The sequence below is a fragment of the Salvelinus namaycush genome, chromosome 4 (genome assembly GCF_016432855.1).
Source record: "Salvelinus namaycush isolate Seneca chromosome 4, SaNama_1.0, whole genome shotgun sequence".
NCBI lineage: Eukaryota > Metazoa > Chordata > Actinopteri > Salmoniformes > Salmonidae > Salvelinus > Salvelinus namaycush.
The window spans coordinates 20,351,520-20,371,020 of NC_052310.1; the positions used below are offsets into that span (position 1 = coordinate 20,351,520).

General features: G+C 43.8%; 1 protein-coding gene across 1 annotated transcript in view; it reads right to left on the minus strand.

Annotated features, from left to right (window-relative positions):
- Positions 1–4,478: 4,478 nt before the first annotated feature.
- Positions 4,479–19,501, minus strand: part of LOC120046294 (serine/threonine-protein kinase tousled-like 2) — a 29,310-nt gene continuing 14,287 nt past the window's right edge. Inside the window, exons 7-19 of the mRNA XM_038991383.1 lie at positions 19,225–19,335; positions 18,399–18,535; positions 17,993–18,199; positions 15,099–15,165; positions 14,857–14,954; positions 14,192–14,273; positions 13,660–13,751; positions 12,981–13,070; positions 12,635–12,804; positions 10,402–10,540; positions 9,227–9,338; positions 8,784–8,891; positions 4,479–5,453 (exon numbers count right to left, since the gene is read on the minus strand). Coding sequence (XP_038847311.1) covers positions 5,274–5,453; positions 8,784–8,891; positions 9,227–9,338; positions 10,402–10,540; positions 12,635–12,804; positions 12,981–13,070; positions 13,660–13,751; positions 14,192–14,273; positions 14,857–14,954; positions 15,099–15,165; positions 17,993–18,199; positions 18,399–18,535; positions 19,225–19,335 — 1,593 coding nt within the window. The 3' untranslated portion in view covers positions 4,479–5,273. The remainder of the gene's footprint in view (positions 5,454–8,783; positions 8,892–9,226; positions 9,339–10,401; positions 10,541–12,634; positions 12,805–12,980; positions 13,071–13,659; positions 13,752–14,191; positions 14,274–14,856; positions 14,955–15,098; positions 15,166–17,992; positions 18,200–18,398; positions 18,536–19,224; positions 19,336–19,501) is intronic.

Sequence of the window (19,501 nt, forward strand, 5' to 3'; positions counted from 1 at the left end):
CTATCAACTAATACTGAATGCATGATCTTCTTAACCTTAGATGTTTTAAGATCCTCACATACTATGAACTTACTAATACTTTTTAATGTATAACAGGCTATTAGTATTTCCTTTAACCTGTCACACTTGCTGATGACAGGCATACCCATAACATGATGCAGCCACCACCATGCTTTAAAATATGGAGTGGTACTCAGTTATTTGTTGGATTTGCTCCAAACAATGCTTTATATTCAGGACATAAAGTATATTTCTTTGACACATTTTTTGCAGTATTACTTTAGTGCTTATTGCAAACAGGATACATGTTTTGTAATACACTGCTCAAAAAAATAAAGGGAACACTTAAACAACACAATGTAACTCCAAGTCAATCACACTTCTGTGAAATCAAACTGTCCACTTAGGAAGCAACACTGATAGACAATAAATTTCACATGCTGTTGTGCAAATGGAATAGACAAAAGGTGGAAATTATAGGCAATTAGCAAGACACCCCCAATAAAGGAGTGGTTCTGCAGGTGGTGACCACAGACCACTTCTCAGTTCCTATGCTTCCTGGCTGATGTTTTGGTCACTTTTGAATGCTGGCGGTGCTTTCACTCTAGTGGTAGCATGAGACGGAGTCTACAACCCACACAAGCTCAGGTAGTGCAGCTCAACCAGGATGGCACATCAATGCGAGCTGTGGCAAGAAGGTTTGCTGTGTCTGTCAGCGTAGTGTCCAGAGCATGGAGGCGCTACCAGGAGACAGGCCAGTACATCAGGAGACGTGGAGGGGGCCGTAGGAGGGCAACAACCCAGCAGCAGGACCGCTACCTCCGCCTTTGTGCAAGGAGGAGCAGGAGGAGCACTGCCAGAGCCCTGCAAAATGACCTCCAGCAGGCCACAAATGTGCATGTGTCTGCTCAAACGGTCAGAAACAGACTCCATGAGGGTGGTATGAGGGCCCGACGTCCACAGGTGGGGGTTGTGCTTACAGCCCAACACCGTGCAGGACGTTTGGCATTTGCCAGAGAACACCAAGATTGGCAAATTCGCCACTGGCGCCCTGTGCTCTTCACAGATGAAAGCAGGTTCACACTGAGCACATGTGACAGAGTCTGGAGACGCCGTGGAGAACGTTCTGCTGCCTGCAACATCCTCCAGAATGACCGGTTTGGCGGTGGGTCAGTCATGGTGTGGGGTGGCATTTCTTTGGGGGGCCGCACAGCCCTCCATGTGCTCGCCAGAGGTAGCCTGACTGCCATTAGGTACCGAGATGAGATCCTCAGACCCCTTGTGAGACCATATGCTGGTGCGGTTGGCCCTGGGTTCCTCCTAATGCAAGACAATGCTAGACCTCATGTGGCTGGAGTGTGTCAGCAGTTCCTGCAAGAGGAAGGCATTGATGCTATGGACTGGCCCGCCCGTTCCCCAGACCTGAATCCAATTGAGCACATCTGGGACATCATGTCTCGCTCCATCCACCAACGCCACGTTGCACCACAAACTGTCCAGGAGTTGGCGGATGCTTTAGTCCAGGTCTGGGAGGAGATCCCTCAGGAGACCATCCGCCACCTCATCAGGAGCATGCCCAGGCGTTGTAGGGAGGTCATACAGGCACGTGGAGGCCACACACACTACTGAACCTCATTTTGACTTGTTTTAAGGACATTACATCAAAGTTGGATCAGCCTGTAGTGTGTTTTTCCACTAATTTTGAGTGTGACTCCAAATCCAGACCTCCATGGGTTGATAAATTTGATTTACATTGATCATTTTTGTGTGATTTTGTTGTCAGCACATTCAACTATGTAAAGAAAAAAGTATTTAATAAGAATATTTCATTCATTCAGATCTAGGATGTGTTATTTTAGTGTTCCCTTTATTTTTTTGAGCAGTGTATTTTTCATTCGGTACAGACTTCCTTTTCACACTCTGCCATTTAGGTTAGTTTTGTGGAGTAACTACAATGTAGTTGATCCATCCTCAGTTTTCGATCACAGCTGTTAAACTGTTTTAAAGTCACCATTGGCCTCGGTGAAATCCCTGAGCGGTTTCCTTCCTCTCCAGCAAATGAGTTAGGAAGGACGCCTGTATCTTTGTAGTGACTGGATATATTGATACACCATTTTTACGTTCCCCAGTTTCTATGTTGTTGTGGGTTTTTGTGTGTGTTTTTCAGGAAATGGCTTCCTGGATTCCCCTAAGCAGCTGATTGGTCGGCCCCATTGATGATTGGAGTTCTGACCCTGCGCTCTCGTCAGATACAGCTGTCTACAATTACAGATACCTTCTGTAGCTTTAAAAGCCAAAGTTCCTTTGTTAGGAACTGGGAGCTTCTTGAAATGTCCTGTGTTGGTTGTTGCTCAGTGAGAGCTTTTGGATATGGCCTGTGTTGGTCGTTGCTCAGTGAGAGCTTCTTGGTATGTTGTGTGTTTCGTTGGTCTGTATAATTTGTAAAGTATTTTGTAGCTGGTCCTGCTAACGTTTGTGTATGCCATAGGACTGTGTTTTTTTTAAGTGAAATTGTTCACTTCTCGGTTGTAATTATTGTTTAATTTTTTCCCAGGGGGGAAGTGGAAGGCACCGTGGGAGTGTTTAGGCAAGAGGCCTGCGGGCATACATATACTTGTAGTATGTACTATGTCTATGCACACTAGGTAAGACCTGGGCGGACCATCCCCTATATTTTGGTTACTGCGCCAGTTGGTGGTAGGTAGGAGAGGGGGCTTTAACTTCTTTCTTTTGGTTCTGTCCAGCCCCTTTTCCCCAAATTACAGTGTGAAGGAAGAAATAAATTCCCTGTTAACAGTAATGTATTCTGCCTCTGTTATCCTTACCCGCACCTACAGTCACATACCTCTTTCACTACACATGGAGTTGTGTAGCAGGGTGTTGCGTTCCCTCCAAGAGGCGTGCGTAACAACCATCCAAGTGTAATTATTAACTTCACCATGCTTAAACTGATATTCAATGTCTTTTTATTTATCCACCTACAAATGGGTGCCCTTCTTTGCAAGGCATTGGAAAACCTCCCTGGTCTTTGTGGTTTGAAAGTCACTGTTCAACTGAGGGACCTTACAATTATCTGTATGTTCGGGGTACAGAGATGAGGTAGTAATTCAAAGTCTGTTTACCCTCCTGTTCTGGTCGAGTTGAACCGATTTACAAGTTCTCTCTGAAAAATTGAATCTGATCTTCATAAGGTTCCATGACTTTGTCCACACAAAATAAATGTAGGTTATTATGTGGTTGAGACTACAATTAGTGAAAATTTGAGTTCAGGCACATGCCCATTCATCAGATGGACACACTTTCTCTCCCAGACCTCCACATGGATGTGTGTTTGAGCACACACGTCACTCCCCTTTTTGGCTTCCATTGCAACCCCGACAGGAACCTTTCCCCAGGGTAACTGGTATTCAAACAATTGCAACATTGTTTCAATACTATACCGAACTTTTCTAGCAGCACAATGATCAAATGACGTACTGCTCTTGATCATGACACTAGGAAACTGACGTAGTCTGTGATAAATAGCACAATATGTTTGAGTATTTGTTACTCAAAGATGAGTTATCGGGCCTCCCAGGTGGCGCAGTGGCCTAGGGCACTGCATCGCAGCGCTAGCTGTGCCACCAGAGACTCTGGGTTCGCGCTCTGTCGCGACCGGGAGGTCCGTGGGGCGACGCACAATTAGCCTAGCGTCGTCCGGGTTAGGGAGGGTTTGGCCGGTAGGGATAACCTTGTTTCATCGCGCACCAGCGACTTCTGTGGCGGGCCGGGCGGTAACCAAGGTAGCTAGGTGCACGTTGTTTCCTCCGACACATTGGTGCAGCTAGCTTCCGGGTTGGAGGCGCGCTGTGTTAAGCAGTGCGGCTTGGTTGGGTTGTGTTTCGGAAGACGCATGGCTTTCGACTTTCGTCTCTCCCGAGCCCGTACGGGAGTTGTAGCGATGAGACAAGATAGTAATTACTAACAATTGGATACCACGAAATTGGGGAGAAAAGGGGGTAAAAAAAAAAAAAGTTATCAGCAGATAGAAGTTCAGAACTTAAGTGGATATGGATTGATAATAAGCTAAACACGTATTGCACAGAGTCCATGCAATTTGTTACTTAAGCACATTTATACTCCTGAACTTCATGCTCGCCATAAAAGGGATTGAATACTAAGACTTTAGTCTCTAAATCTCTACAAATCCTTTTTCATTATTTCACTTTCCGAAGGCACTGAGATGGGCTATTCAGGCAGTCGTTGGGTTGCTAGCCTTGTACGTAGCTAGCTCTGTATTACCAGTTAGGCTATTCTGCTTTTCTCTGGTAAACAACACACCTATGCTCAAGTGTGAAATCATGTTTCACAATATACTAAAATAACTTTGCTATTATTTAAGTTATGTTGGAATTTAGATTTATACTGCACAATTTGCAATGAATGAGAATTATCTTTGACGTAACTCTTTGCTAACAAACCACAAAGTCATACCAACAGTCGGTGAATGGTTTATATGCATTTCTATTAAGTCCCTCCCTCTCCATTTTGGGGGAAAGCCTCATGAAAAAAATAGACAAAGTAAATTCCCAGTCCAATATAATATTTAAATCAGTCAAGTGAAAATGACTGCTTTCTTTAACTTGTCAATGTAAACCTAACAGTGTTGTATCAGCCAGGCATGCTTTCAACTTAGGTCATCAGAAATAGAAACTCCCCCATCATTTGAGCCCTTAAAAATAGTTCATGGCTCACCATGGGGAGGGGGGTAATTGATTATATTGTTGGGAAATATAGAGTTCAACTTACGATACAACTCAAGCAAAAATATTTTTAAAAAAGCTTCTCAAAACAAATGGATGTAGGAAAGTGGTGCCGACAGACAGGGCTGCCATGCTTCTAGCTTACAAGCATTTCGCTACATCTGCTAAACATGTGTATGTGACAAATACAAATTGATTTGAGCTGTTTGGTTTTCCCACAACACACATACTGTAACTTCAGTCCATTTTCCTATAGCCCTCTGAAGCAGCCCACTGGACAGGCCAAGCAAGGTCTTTCTCTTATTTGTGGTGTGTGTACGTGGGCAGCCATTGGGTCCTACAGACAAGCCATAGACTGGCACTGCCCCTTCGCGTCTTAGGAGGGGTGAGGATAGGGAGGGCACTTCAGATATTACTCCTCCATCCTTTAGTCTGTTTTTACCTCCTCCTTCCCCCATCCCCATATCCAGAAGGGAGGGCGTTTGAGTAATGTGGCCCCCACAGGGGCCCTCTGGGGTGGCATTGGGAACCTCAGTTCGAGGCACTGCTGTTGTATGCGCTGGAGGTGGAGGGCGTGGAGCCCGACGCCAACGGCCCGGCTCCAGTGGCCAGGGCCTTGCGGAAGGGGGGCATGAGAAAGGGGTCTTGGGCCAGCTGCAGCACGTCGATGCGCTCCTCCTTGCGGTAGGCCAGGCAGCGACGGATGAAGGCCTGACGGAGAGAGAGAGAGGTATAGAGGCACCGAAGTCAGATAAATTTTTTAGGAGGTAGATCAGCATTTTATATTGCAAATAGATTGTGGCTTCCATCAATAATTGTCTGCATCATTTCCAATCCCCCGATAGATACACACAGTACAAGTCAACAAAAATAACACTACTCATTCAAGGGTTTTTCTTTATTTTTACTATTTTCTACATTGTAGAATAGTCAAGACAAACTATGAAATAACATATGGAATCATGTAGTAACCCAAAAAGTGTTGAACAAATCAAAATATATTTTAGATTCTTAAAAGTAGCCACACTTTGCCTTGATGACGCGTTGCATTCTCTCAACCAGATTCATGAGTCACCTGGAATGCATTTCAATGAACATGTGCGCTTTGTGGAATTTCTTTCCTTCTTAATACGTTTGAGCCAATCAGTTGTGTTTTGAGAAGGTAGGGGTGGTATACAGAAGATAGCCCTATTTGGTAAAATACCAAGTCCATATTATGGCAAGAACAGCGCAAAGAGAAATGACAGTCTGTCAATATGGAACATTTCAATAACTTTTTCGATTGCAGTCGCAAAAACCATCAAGCACTATGATGAAACTGGCTCTCATGAGGATCCCCACAGGGAAGGAAGAGTTACTTCTGCTGCACAAGATGAGTTCATTAGAGTTAACTGCACCTCAGATTGCAGCCAAAATAAATGCTTCAGAGTTCAAGTAACAGACACATCTCAACATCAACTGTGTGAATCAGGCCTTCATGGTCGAATTGCTGCAAAGAAACCACTACTAAAATGACACCAATAAGAAGAAGAGACTTGCTTGGGCAAGAAACACAAGCAATGGACATTAGACTGATGGAAATCTGTCCTTTGGTCTGACGAGTCCAAATTTGAGATTTTTGGTTCCAACCACTGTCTTTGTGAGACGTGGTGTGGGTGAACGGATGATCTCCGCATGTATGGTTCTCACCGTGAAGCATGGATGAGGTGGTGTGATGGTTTGGGGATGCTTTGCTGGTGAATTCAAGGCATACTTAACCAGCATGGCTGCCACAGCATTCTGCAGCAATACGCCATCCCATCTGGTTTGTGCCTAGTGGGACTCATTTGTTTTTCAATGGCACAAAACACAACTCCAGGCTGTGTAAGGGGTATTTGACAAAGAAGGAGGGTGATGGTGCTGCATCAGATGACCTGGTCTCCACAATCACCCAACCTCAATTCAGATGGTTTGGGATGAGTTGGACCGCAGAGTGAAGGAAAAGCAGCCAACAAGTGCTCAGCATATGTGGGAACTCCTTCAAGACTGTTGGAAAAGCATTCCAGGTGTAGCTGGTTGAGAGAGTGCCAAGAGTGTGCAAAGCTAGCAAGGCAAAGGGTGGCTACTTTGAAGAAGTAAAAAGTAACACTTTTTTGGTTGCTACATGAATCTATGTTATTTCATAGTTTTGATGTCTTCACTATTATTCTACAAAGTAGAAAATAACAAAAATAAAGAAACCCTTAAATGAGTATGTGTGTCCAAACTTTTGACTGGTACTGTGTGTGTGTGTGAGTTATAGATATGTGGCGTACAGCAGGTCAGCCACCAGGGGGAGACTCGTCGAGGCCTGGAAACAGATGGAGTATACATCACGAGGCGGTGGCTCCATCTGCTGGACGTGCCAGGTCTCAACGGTCTCTCTGGACAGGACTAATTGGGGTTGATTGGGAGCTGGTGAGTAATCAAGGGCGGATTGCTCACCAGCTGTGCAAGGCCCATAAAGCTGCCAGAAGGGCAGCACACAGGAAGAGGACATGGAGAAGTGAGGTGATTTCCATGTGGTTGGATACTGTTACCCGAGCTAAGCCGAGGGAGTTGAGTTTGTGTGCCCGACAGGATACAGGAAGACCCGGAGCCCAGGAGAAGGTATCCCGGAGAGGGTCTCATGGGGGAGACCTGTTCTTTTTGATTTATTATTTAATAAACACCCTTGAAACCGAGCTAATCATACTCTGTCCGTGTCTATCTATATCTATATATATATATCTATATATATATATATATATATATCTATATATATCAAATAAGCAAAAATGGGGAGATTTGATTATGTCAAGTCTTAGCTGATGGAGATCAGATACACCCTCCTACCCTGAAACACACACGCTGGTCCCCCCCGTTGTGACCATTTTCCCAAGCATCAAACCTTTTTGAATATGTTGTGACAAGTTAAACTTCTTGACGCTAGGGGTCAGATTATTAAAAAAATAATAATAATGTTCCCAAGGTAAACTGACTATTTCTCAGGTCCAGATCGTAGAATATGCATATAATTTACAGATTAGGATAGAAAACACTCCAAAGTTTCCAAAACTGATTTTGCAGGCGAAAACCTGAGGAAATCTAACCCGGAAGTGATTAAAAAAAATTAAAATAAATCTGTTTCATTTCCCGTCTTTCTTCCATTTAAAGGGGTATCAACCAGATTCATTTTCCAATGGTTTCCTCAGGCTGTGACCAGGCTTTAGACATAGTTTCAAGCTTTTATTTTGAAAAATTAGCGAGATTTTTCAAAACGCGTCAGATGTCCTTTGATTAGTTCCTGCCCGCGACAGATGTAGCTCGACATTTTCTTTCTCTGTAGTATTGAATAGGTTACCGTCCGGTTGAAAAATTATCGATTATGTATGTTAAAAACAAACTGAGGATTGATTATAAAAAACATTTGACATGTTTCTACGAACATTACGGATACTTTTTGGAAATTTCGTCGAACGGAACGAGGCTGTAGTTTTCTGAACATAACGCGCAACCCAAATGGCGTTTTTTGTTATAAAAGTAATATTTATCGAACGAAAATAATATTTATTGTGTAACTGGGAGTCTCGTGAGTGCAAACATCCGAAGATTATCAAAGGTAAACGATTAATTTTATTGCTTTTCTGACTTTCGTGACCATGCTAATTTGGGGCTAGCTGTTCTAGCATTGATTGATACACTCACAAAAGCTTGGATTGCTTTCGCTGTAAAGCATATTTTCAATAGGTGGATTAACAACAAGCTAAGCTGTGTTTTGGTATATTTCACTTGTGATTGCATGATTATAAATATTTTTAGTAATATTTTGCGCCCTGCAATTCAGCGGTTGTTTAGGAAAATGATCCTGCTAAAGGGATCCGTAGCGCAGAGAGGTTAAAGGAACGGTGGATGCTTCACTCAAGATACAATTCAATCTGGGTAAATGATTGTAAAGGGATGGGAGGTTGATTCCATGGTTTAGCTGACAGAGTGTGTGTGCATGCAAACGTATGTGTGCGTTTACAAATGTGTGCTGCATACCTTGGCTTCTGTGGTGACCACAGGTTTGGGGGGAAACTGCACCTCTTTGGCTTTCAGTATGGTGTTCTCCTGCAAGATGTCCTGCTGGGACTGGTTGTGTCCAAATGGCTGGAGAGAGGAATAAAATGAAAGAGATTTACAGAGGGAGACAAAAGCGATAGAGGGGGGAAAAGAGGCAGGACTTCTTTGAAAGAATACAAACGCCAAGACTTTCAAGATCATTGTTGCTTGAAAAGGACAAAAGTAGACGGTCGAAGGGACTAGCAAATAAATACTTAAGTGTAAAGTTTCAGTAACCTCGCTAGAACAGCTGGTTCTAGAGTAACGTTTCAGACGGTGACGTTTGTCAGGCACGATGTTAGCAAGACATCGCAAGGACGCACAGCGTTGTGAAGGGGAATCCATTCACGCGCTCTACTTGAGCGTGGTGTGTGTGTGTTTACCTTGCGTCCGTAGAGGCTCTGGTAGAAGATGACCCCCACCGACCACACGTCCACCTTGTTGGAGATCTTGGGGGGTTCCTTGCCGACCACAAAACACTCTGGGGGCAGGTACCTGCAGAGGGGGCATTATAAATTAGTTAGTAATGTATACTAAACAAATATATAAAACGCAACATGTAGTGTTGGTCTCATGTTTCACGAGCTGATTTAAAAAGAACACAGAAATGTTCCATGCGCAAACTGTCAGAAACCGTGTCAGGGAAGGACATCAGTGTGCTCGTCTTGCTCCTCATCGGGGTCTTGACCTGATTGCAGTTTGGCGTCGTAACCGACTTCAGTGGGCAAATCCTCGCCTTCGATCGCCGCTGGCTCCCTGGAGAAGTGTGCTCTTCAAGGATGAATCCCAGGTTTCAACTGTACCAGACAGATGTCAGTATAGCGTCGTGTGGGTGAGAGGTTTGCTGACGTCAACGCTGTGAACAGAGCGCCCAATGGTGGCAGTGGGGTTTTGCTATGGGCAGGAATAAGCTACGGACAACAAACACAATTGCATTTTATCGATGGCAATTTGAATGCACAGAGATACCGTGATGAGATCCTGAGGCCCATTGTCGTGCCATTCATCCACCGCCATGTCGGCCCTGTGTCGCAAAGATCTGTACACCATTCCTGGAAGCTGAAAATGTCCCAGTTCTTCCCCCATTGAGCTTGTTTGGGATGCTCTGGATCGACAGCGCGTTCCAGTTCCCGCCAATATCCAGCAACTTTGTACAGCCATTGGAGAGCGGGACAACATTCCACAGGCCACAATCAACAGCCTGAACAACTCTATGCGAAGGAGCTGTGAAGCAAATGGTGGTCACACCAGATACAGACCGACTGGTTTACTGATCCACGCACCTACCTTTTTTTTTTTTTAAGGTACAGTATCTGTGACCTACATATCTGTATTCCCAGTCATGTGAAATCCATAGATTACAGCCTAGTGAACTTCAATTGACTAATTTCCCAATATGAACTGTAACTCAGTAAAATCTTTAGAAATTGTTGCATATGTCGTTTTTTTTCTTCGTTTTTTTCTCCATTGTAGATTGAGTGTATGAATGTTATAAAGTTTCCATTGCTGACTGTTATATGTGTATGATTTTGCTTATATGTGTGTGTAAAGCGCGTACCAGTAAGTCCCTGCTCCCTGGGAGGTCAGCTCCATCCCATCCACAGAGTTGTAGCTGTCGTCATCCATGATCTTGGACAGGCCGAAGTCGGTGATCTTGATCTCGCCGCACGCCGTGCCGTTCACCAAGAGGATGTTGCCTATGGAGAGAGAGAGATGGGAAATGTAGTGAAACGCATAACACACATTGTGATGCATCTTTTGATTGAGGTAATTTGTGGCAAGCAGTTCATTGTATTACATACATATGATCAAAGCTCCCTCTAAGCTGCACGCAAGCTCGTAGTAGCCCCGGGACTGCCGCGCAGAAGAAATACAATACAGTATTAGCCCACAGAGAGAAGCACGAGATTAGAAAGTTGAGTAAAGTTGAGTTTTCCCTGTTAGTTAACAATATCAACGTTTCCCCTTTACTGTGTTTGTGATTGAATCAACGCAATATTAGCCACTTTCAACACACCGAAACAAAAAACTATGCAAGAGATTTTGTTGTAGGCAGAACGCATTGGAGCAGGATTCTATTGCATTGACATGCACAACTCAGCCCATACTCCAAATAGACCAGACCAGTGCGGCATAACCACATCAGAGCTGCAGAGGGCCTACATACAAATAAACCATTGCCATATATGGATCTGTGCCACTTACTTTGAACGGGACTGTTTATACCATGAGCGGTTGTGAGTAGATGCGCTTATTTTGAGATCAAAGCGGGAACTGCATGTAGCCACGTGCACATTTTGTTAATATTCTTTGCTCGTTAGGGTGTTATTAGCCCAGTTATAGATGATTTGTAGTCAGCAATAGGGGAGTGTACATTTCTAGCCATCTTTGAAAAGCGAGTCAGGTAAAGAGCTTTTGTCTTAAAGGGCCAGTGTTGTATTTTGAGACATGCTTGAATAAGCTAATTAGCCAATAGGCAGAGGGTAGCATAATTTGTCTGATTCTCTGTAATAATGGTATAGGAATAATAACTTATTTTATTTGGTAAAGTGGTTTCTTGCATCAAACAACATTTTCAGTCACCTTGTCTGAAAGGACAAGTGGATAAACAGGTTAATGTCAAGCCCTGCATGTTTTTTTTCAAAAGTCTCATGGAATGTAGGCCTGCATCAAACACCACACATTGGCTGTTACTGTAGGCTGAATGATAGAAACTCTATTTCCATGTTAAAATGTTATGGGATGGCTTTTCTCCATTGTTTTTTATGGTAGGCCTACATTATGATCAAATAGACAGTCTACTTGGCCACTTAAAACAGTAACTTAAAGCGGGTACAGCCTCAGTGTTCACAGTAACCGCGCGCCGGAAGTTGCACAGAATTTTCACAACGTTCAAGTTTGCGCTCAGCGGACCTGAAATGACCTCAATGCTGAAAAAAATTAGAGGGAACATTGCATATGATAAATACATTTTACCTTGAACTTTATTTGGTGTGTATGCTACAAAATACTATTAAAAAAGGGAAGACTGGGGCCTCCCGGGTGGCGCAGTGGTCTAGCTGCGCCGCGACCGGGAGGTCCGTGGGGCGACGCACAATTGGCTTAGCGTCGTCCGGGTTAGGGAGGGTTTGGCCGGTAGGGATATCCTTGTCTCATCGCGCTCCAGCGACTCCTGTGGCGGGCCGGGTGCAGTGCGCGCTAACCGAGGGGGGCGGGTGCACGGTGTTTCCTCCGACACATTGGTGCGGCTGGCTTCCGGGTTGGAGGCGCGCTGTGTTAAGAAGCAGTGCGGCTTGGTTGGGTTGTGTTTCGGAGGACGCATGGCTTTCGACCTTCGTCTCTCCCGAGCCCGTACGGGAGTTGTAGCGATGAGACAAGATAGTAATTACTAGCGATTGGATACCACGAAAATTGGGGAGAAAAGGGGATACATTTTTTTTTTTTTTTTAAGACAAAAAAAGGGACGACTATAGTGGACCGGCTAACTTAAAACCCATGGACGGACCATGCATGGACGTCACAGCAGGGTTAAACAATCAAATACTGTCAAATCAGCTGCGCTCAATTTAGTTTGCAAGTTGAACTAATGGAATAGTACCAAAGGTGAAAAATCAAAGCTAAATCTAGCGCACCTTAAATACCGTCAAGTGTTTGACACACACATATATATATTTGACCCGATCACTCCTGCACAGCTCAAGCCTACTCCTGCAACAATTAAGGTTAGGATTAGGGTTATCGGGGGCAGGTTAGGGTAAGGGTTGTCAGGAGCTGACCGTGGCCCGACTAACCTGGCTTGAGGTCATAGTGGATGATGGGAGGACGGATCTCGTTGAGGTACTTGAGGGCATTGACGATCTGCATGATGATGGAGCGGCCCTCCTTCTCAGACATCAGCTTGTGCTGCTTCAGGTAGAAGTCCAGGTCGTTGCCCTCGCAGAACTCCAGCACTGTGCAGAACCTGGGGAAGAGAACACACAGAGTGAAGCCTTTTAAAATTAGGAGAAAACCCTAGAATAATGGAAGTCACCATACAGACACCGAACTAAGGGTTAAATTGACTAGATTGACTATGAATAAAAGCATGGATGAAAGTTCCTATCCATCCATCCATGGGTTAGTGATGGAATGACTTACGAGTCTGTGTCCAGTGAGAAGTAGTCATACAGTTTGACTATTCGGGGATGGTCCAGTTCCTTGTGGATCCTGTACTCTCTGCAGGCATGCCTGAAGCAAACATGGATGCACTATGGTCAAACACTGTAGTGACTCAACACACACACACACACACACACACACACACACACACACACACACACACACACACACACACACACACACACACAGAGTAGATGTCTACAGTGTTGGACCTAAGCATTCACATGAAGACACACAGCCGAGAACATCTTGGAAAATCCCTACAACCGGATAATGGATGTACATATTAAGGGGGTACTACATCAACCAAATATACATCAACCATCCAAGGAGTTTGTGTGTGATTTAAGTTAAACCATTATTTTATGGGCTGATTCAAATACTTAAAACACTGCCAACGACTGAGGTAGAGTTGGAGGCAACTGATTTAATCTCAGAATTTTTCTTGGATGATATATATATGAGAAGGCAGCAATTATTTACTCAAATCTAAAGTAAAAAGCGAGAAACTGTGTTGAATATGATACAACCGGCAACAGCAGTACATCAAACTCGTTTTCCATAAAGTGCTTTCCAGTCTACTTAAAATTATTATTCTGTGCACCGAGACGGCTGTTTGGCGGACACAAAATGGCCGTCCAGCCGCAGGTTTCCTTACTTGTGGTAGTTCTCCTTCTTCTCGTCCCTCCAGTTCTTGTTGAGCTGGTGGATCTTAACCGCCACGTATCTTTGCTCCGTTAGGTCAAAGGCCTAGGGATGAACACAGAGTGAATACAGAGTCAGACCAAAACAATGTTATAGAGTAATATTCAGTTCATTACATGGATGGACTTAGGGTGCCTTTCGTAAAATTTCCTCCAGTGTTACAGAGTGAGCTCTGGGTCGTTCGTAAATTCAGAGCGTTGTCAGATTGTCCGTTCACTCGGAGCACAGAGCGGACACTGGACGCTCTGGTCAAGGAGTAGGGTTAATCTGAGCATTCTAATCTCACAACAGCAATTGAGCACCCAAGCTAACTGGCTAAAGTTGGCTAGTTTGCTAGCTACTTCCAGAAACAAATGAGAGAACACCTCACTCTGACCATTTTACTCAACCCTAGCAGAGCTGGTTAGACTGTTTTCATGTTATTTTGGTTCAGTGACAAAGCTGTTTGCCGACGTTTACTGACAACAAGCCTAAAAAGTGGTCACCTTGTAAACTTCACTGAAGCCACCTCGTCCCAGGAGATATAATAGCAGGTATCGGTCGTTCAACGTGGGGTGGTCTTTAAATCTGAAGAGAGGGAGAGACCACTGGTCAGTTTCTGAATGAGGATTGATCAAAAGGAACAGATACATTCCAGGAGGATAAACATACAACAGGACAGTCCACTCCAAAATGTTCTGTACTCTTGCTGGTCCTGGAGCGCTACAGGATGTGCTGGCTTTTGCTCCAGCCCAGCACTAACCCACTAGATTCAAATAATCAAGGTCTTCAATCTGCAGGTTGGCATTTATTGTCATGAATCTTGCCCTGGAGGCAGCTCTGCAGAGTGGTCACTACCTGGTGTGGCCACAAAGTCAACAAATCGTATTTTAACCCCAACCACACTGCCAACTCTGATGCTTAACCCTAACCTTAAATTATGGTAAAATTTTTGTTTTCATGGATTTTTACAATATAGCAAATTTTGACTTTATAGCTGGCCCAGCTAGCGGCAATCTCTCAGTTCTGCCTCCAGTGCAAGATTCATGACAAACATCAACCTGCCTTCAATCTTCAGGACCATGATAAGATAAATCTACTTTGTAGTGAGAACGAGTTTGGTAATTGGAATGGAATGCAGAAAAAGAGAGGAAGGCCAAGGGGAGCGTACGTGGAGTTGTCCTCGTTGTGGATCCTCTTCAACTCCCGGATGTGGAGGTTCCTGACGCGCTCCAACCTCTCCAGCTCTGCCTGGATCTCTGCCTCCTCCTACAGGAGACACACACTTGTTAGTCACTCAGTATCACACACACTTCATATAACAATCATGTCTAATGACAGTACTGTTTGGATTTATTGTGTATTGCATTTCTCCTGTTTCTTTACAGAGATGACAGCGGAGAAGGACAGTACCTTCTTTAGATGCCCAAGCCGGAGTTTGAAAATCTCCTCCTGCTCGTGATATTCTGCAAGCGACAACCTGTGTGGTTCAAAGACAAAAGGGGCAACTATAAAACAAAGTCATCTTCTTTCGGTTTTCGTCTCTATTGAAGACTGCCCCAGTTAGGCGCTTAATCAACGGACCAGCTACACCTATGTGGAAGCTTGCTGTTCAGCACCTGAACAACTTGGATGTGCATATTTTACCCTTGTTGGAGTCTAGCTTGAAATATCTTTATTTATGCTACCTTACTAGAACTTATTGATTACTTTGCATGTATAATGAATGTATATGTTTGTGTCAATGGAGGGTGGATAAGAACTAGGTGTATGGAAAGTTACTGAGTGGGACAATGGGGGGGAGGCAGGAAGTTTACATTCGGTCAAATAACTATTGGTAAATCTCATGGATCCTATGGAGAAAGGCAAAGGGCAACAGTCTGGTTTCATTTACTGATAAGGTAAGACAGCCGTGGAGTAGGGAGGAGTGAGGAATTTGGCCCAAGGTCAGGACAGATGAAGTGAGAAGGAACAGTTCTATTACACACATATACTTACATGCCCAACAAGGTTCTAGCGGGGAGGCGTGGCCATGACTACACCAGTGAGAGGAACCAATTAAGTTCCTGACTAGCAATCGAGAAGTATTGGCTGTCTAGATGTGCAAGGAGTTGACTCCGCCTAGTAGGAGAGTATAAATATATGTGCTTGTGTAAAAATGTCTTGGTCTTTACAGCTGTATGACCCAGTGGGTGAATAAACTTGATTTGAGCTTTTCCTAGTCAACCGTTTGAGTTTTTAACTCTGTTTAGAACCTAACACCCTCTTCATTAATGGCTCTCTCACACGCTGCGATTTTTTGTAAATTCTAACATCTTTTGATATCCTCCACTGTAAGAGAAAGAACAGCTGGTACATTTTGAAGATTTGCTATCAGAAGAGTGCATACACTTTGCGACTCTGCCGTTGTGACACTGTCCGTGTCATTTCCACTATTATGAATAAAGTTTGATTTTATTTCATCATTCAAAATAGCAGATTCAAACAAAAGGCTTATTTTTGAAATCTGTCATAATGTATATGTTCTAGTTGGCCAACAATGGCTATGTTAATAAAAGGCAGTCCAATTCAGATATTTTGCCACTAACTAGTATTTTGACCAAATCAGATCAGCGCTTTTGACAATAATTGGACAAAAGATCAGAGTGGCATACTACATTAGAAGCTAAATCTACTTAGGGTTTTCAAAAGCTAGCCAGCTTCAGTTAGTGTCACATTCCAGCTCAGGCTTCATCCGTATTACAACGGTGGATATTGTCGCAGATCATCCATTCTGTTGACCAGATACTCAAGCGGCCGCTCTAACAATGAAAATAAATTTCTTCAAAAATGGAAGGCAGTCGGGAGGCAAGATCAAGTGGGAGTTGGACCATTCTAGCCAATGAGAGGGCAGATACGCATGTGAATAGGCACAACACTGACAGTGTTTTTTTTTTTTTTTTTTTTTATCAAAGTTGCAGGGATGTTATGTGTCTTACTTATATTAGTACACTAGTAACAATCTAAACATTACGAAACATCTATTCATTCAAATAAGCCTCACGTAGCAAATAAGCCATTGCAATTTTCTGGGACCAAATTTGACACGCTCTCAATGACCTCCATATACAAAAACGTCTCGCTTGGTTAGTGGGGAAAAAAACGAAATAAGATGCACCACCTTCTGGAGAAGATGGATAACTGGGCCCAAAATCTCTCTCGGTTCGCCTCTTCCTTAGGGTGCGCCTCAGTCTTGTTCCTCAAATGACGCAATCTGATTTCATTGGTCCTCAACTCGCAGCTCAGACACTTCATTCAGTATAAATGGAGTTAGCCTGCCCCAGAGCAGGTTAGTTTTGATGGTTTCTTTGCCATAGAAATTTACCTGGCTAAAAGGTGAGCCATTTTCATGTTACCGGTTATCCCAAGTAGACTCAGAGTTGGACAAAAATACCTTCCCAACTCCTCAAAACAGATTCGTAGTATAGGGCTCAGAATTGGGCTGCCTGTGTAAACAGAGCCAGTAAATGTAGTTAATACATTGGCATTAGATTTAGATATATTTGGTTGTTTTCACAAAATAGTGTGAAATACACACAAACTAAATGTAGGGAAATGTTGTTGTGATGTTAAAAAGATGAACCAATTGCTCCATCTTTTCTACAGCACATGCCAGCATGCAGTGTTTCTATTGGCCAAAGACAACACTCGTGTGGAATCTCCCTTGTAGTGTTCACACAGCACGAAAAGTGCAAAGCTGTGACAGAAAATTCAGACATTTGGTGTTGTCCGGAGCTCGCAAGTGCAATAAATTGGATGTCGTTGACCCTACCATACAGTGACTCATGAGCTCCCGTTTTTCACGAACGACCTAAAGATCATGAAAAATAGCTGCGACACATGAATCGTGCCACTATCGTTCCAAACTCGTACTGTGGGGGCTTGACATAAGTCAACGACACTGGCCAAATCGACCCCTAGACCCTCTACACTTGTGGAGATCTGAGAGGATTTAACAGGTGTAAGCAATATCGTAATAGCTTCAATTTGTCCTCTAATAAGCTAGGTGGAAGTTTCACCATATTGCCTATATAAATCTAATCGTCTAAAATTCCTAAAAGGGCATTGGGACACCCTTTCCCTATACCTGTGTCGTGTTCATAAGGACACTCAAGGGAAAACATTTGGCAACAGAAAAGGAGGAGAAGGAGCCTTTCTTATTGGACAAGTTCATGTAGTCCCTCCCTGTTTTCCTTTGTTTTATTCCATTTTGTTCCTAATGAACATGACCCACACAAAGACAAGCCAGAGGCACAATTCGTCCTTACGCTTCGTTGTCTTGTCCGTTGGTCTTGCTCTTGCGTTTGTTGGTGCCGGAGCTGTTGGGGGCAGTTGGAGGCTCCATGGTGTTCGGTGTGGTGAGGAGGGTGAGGCTCTGGGCTGTGGTGGTGGTGGTTGTAGAGGGCTTCCTCTTACCCAGCAGCTTCCTCTGTCTCTCTATGTCCTCCCTCTGAGAGTTTATCCTCTCCTGCTGCCTGGGAACACACACACAGAGGCAGACACAATGAGGGGCAATGAGGATGGCACAGTGCTGGGCCATTGAAATCATAGTCATTCTATTTATTTCTATGCGTTAGGAGTAAAGTGTATGTATGTGTGACTTTAAGCTGTGTGTGTTCACTTGAAGAGGTTGTGTGTGTGTGTGTGTGTGTGCGCGCGTGTGTGTACACTGACTTGATGAGGTTCTGGAAGGCGTATCCGTCGGTCCATTGCTCGGTGAAGGAGGCTCCGTGTCTCACGGTGGTGAAGTGGCCCAGTCGCAGGCGGTCCTGCATGCTTTTGTCCCGGCACGTCCTCTTCTCCTGCTTCGACTGGACACACACACACACACCGCTGATTACAATTATTTACTTCTAATCAGGGTCTGATTTTGACCTATGACACCAGGTGAGTAGAATCTCAGGCCAATTAATTAAAAGGGCAATTCCACGACTTTTCAACCTCAATCATTATCTTCTGCCCATACCAGTGTCTACACATGTGAAAACAGCACTTTTCTATGATCTACAGTAAAAAAAAGATGAGGTTCTAAAAAATGGTTCTGTGAAGAAAAACAGTGATTTTCAAAACCTGCAATATGTTTCTAGCCAGAAGGAGGATATTTTCTTGCTCTCCACATCACTGCGAAACTCATGTTTGAAAATCACTGTTTTAACTTTTGATGACGTCATCGGGTAGAACTTAACTTTATATTTTTCCCCCCTACAAAACATAGAAATACACCTTTTTACATATGTAGACACTGGTATTGTGCTGGAGATAACAAACATGAGATGGAAAAGTGGTGGAATAGCCATTTAACTACCAGGTAGCTAGTACTCTGGACCTCCAAGGGTTAGGATTTACCTTGAGCCAGGTTGTGCTTCTTCTGCGGTGTGAACAGACCCTTATGCCACTCGGCATCGATTTTGCACTAAGTACTGCTCGTTTTAAAGTTTAACCATATCAGCTTGTTGTTTTGGACATTTAGAACCAAGGGTGTCCATGGAAATACATTCACCTTCTCGATAAGCAGCTTTTTGCTCATGGTCACACACTTGTTGAGGCGCTCCTTGTACCGCTCCAGCGCCCTCTGTTGCTCGTCTATCTGGCGCCGCAGGTCACAGTTAGTCTAGGAAAAAAAAAAAAATGTGTTTGTATACAGTAGTAGTTTTGCCTCCCTAGTTATCAGACACCTACAGCTACTATCACAGTAACTACCCAACATCATTTGACAATTACATTGAGATGTAAACTAAGATGATTTGCAAATAAACAAGCAACGTTTTGGTCACATT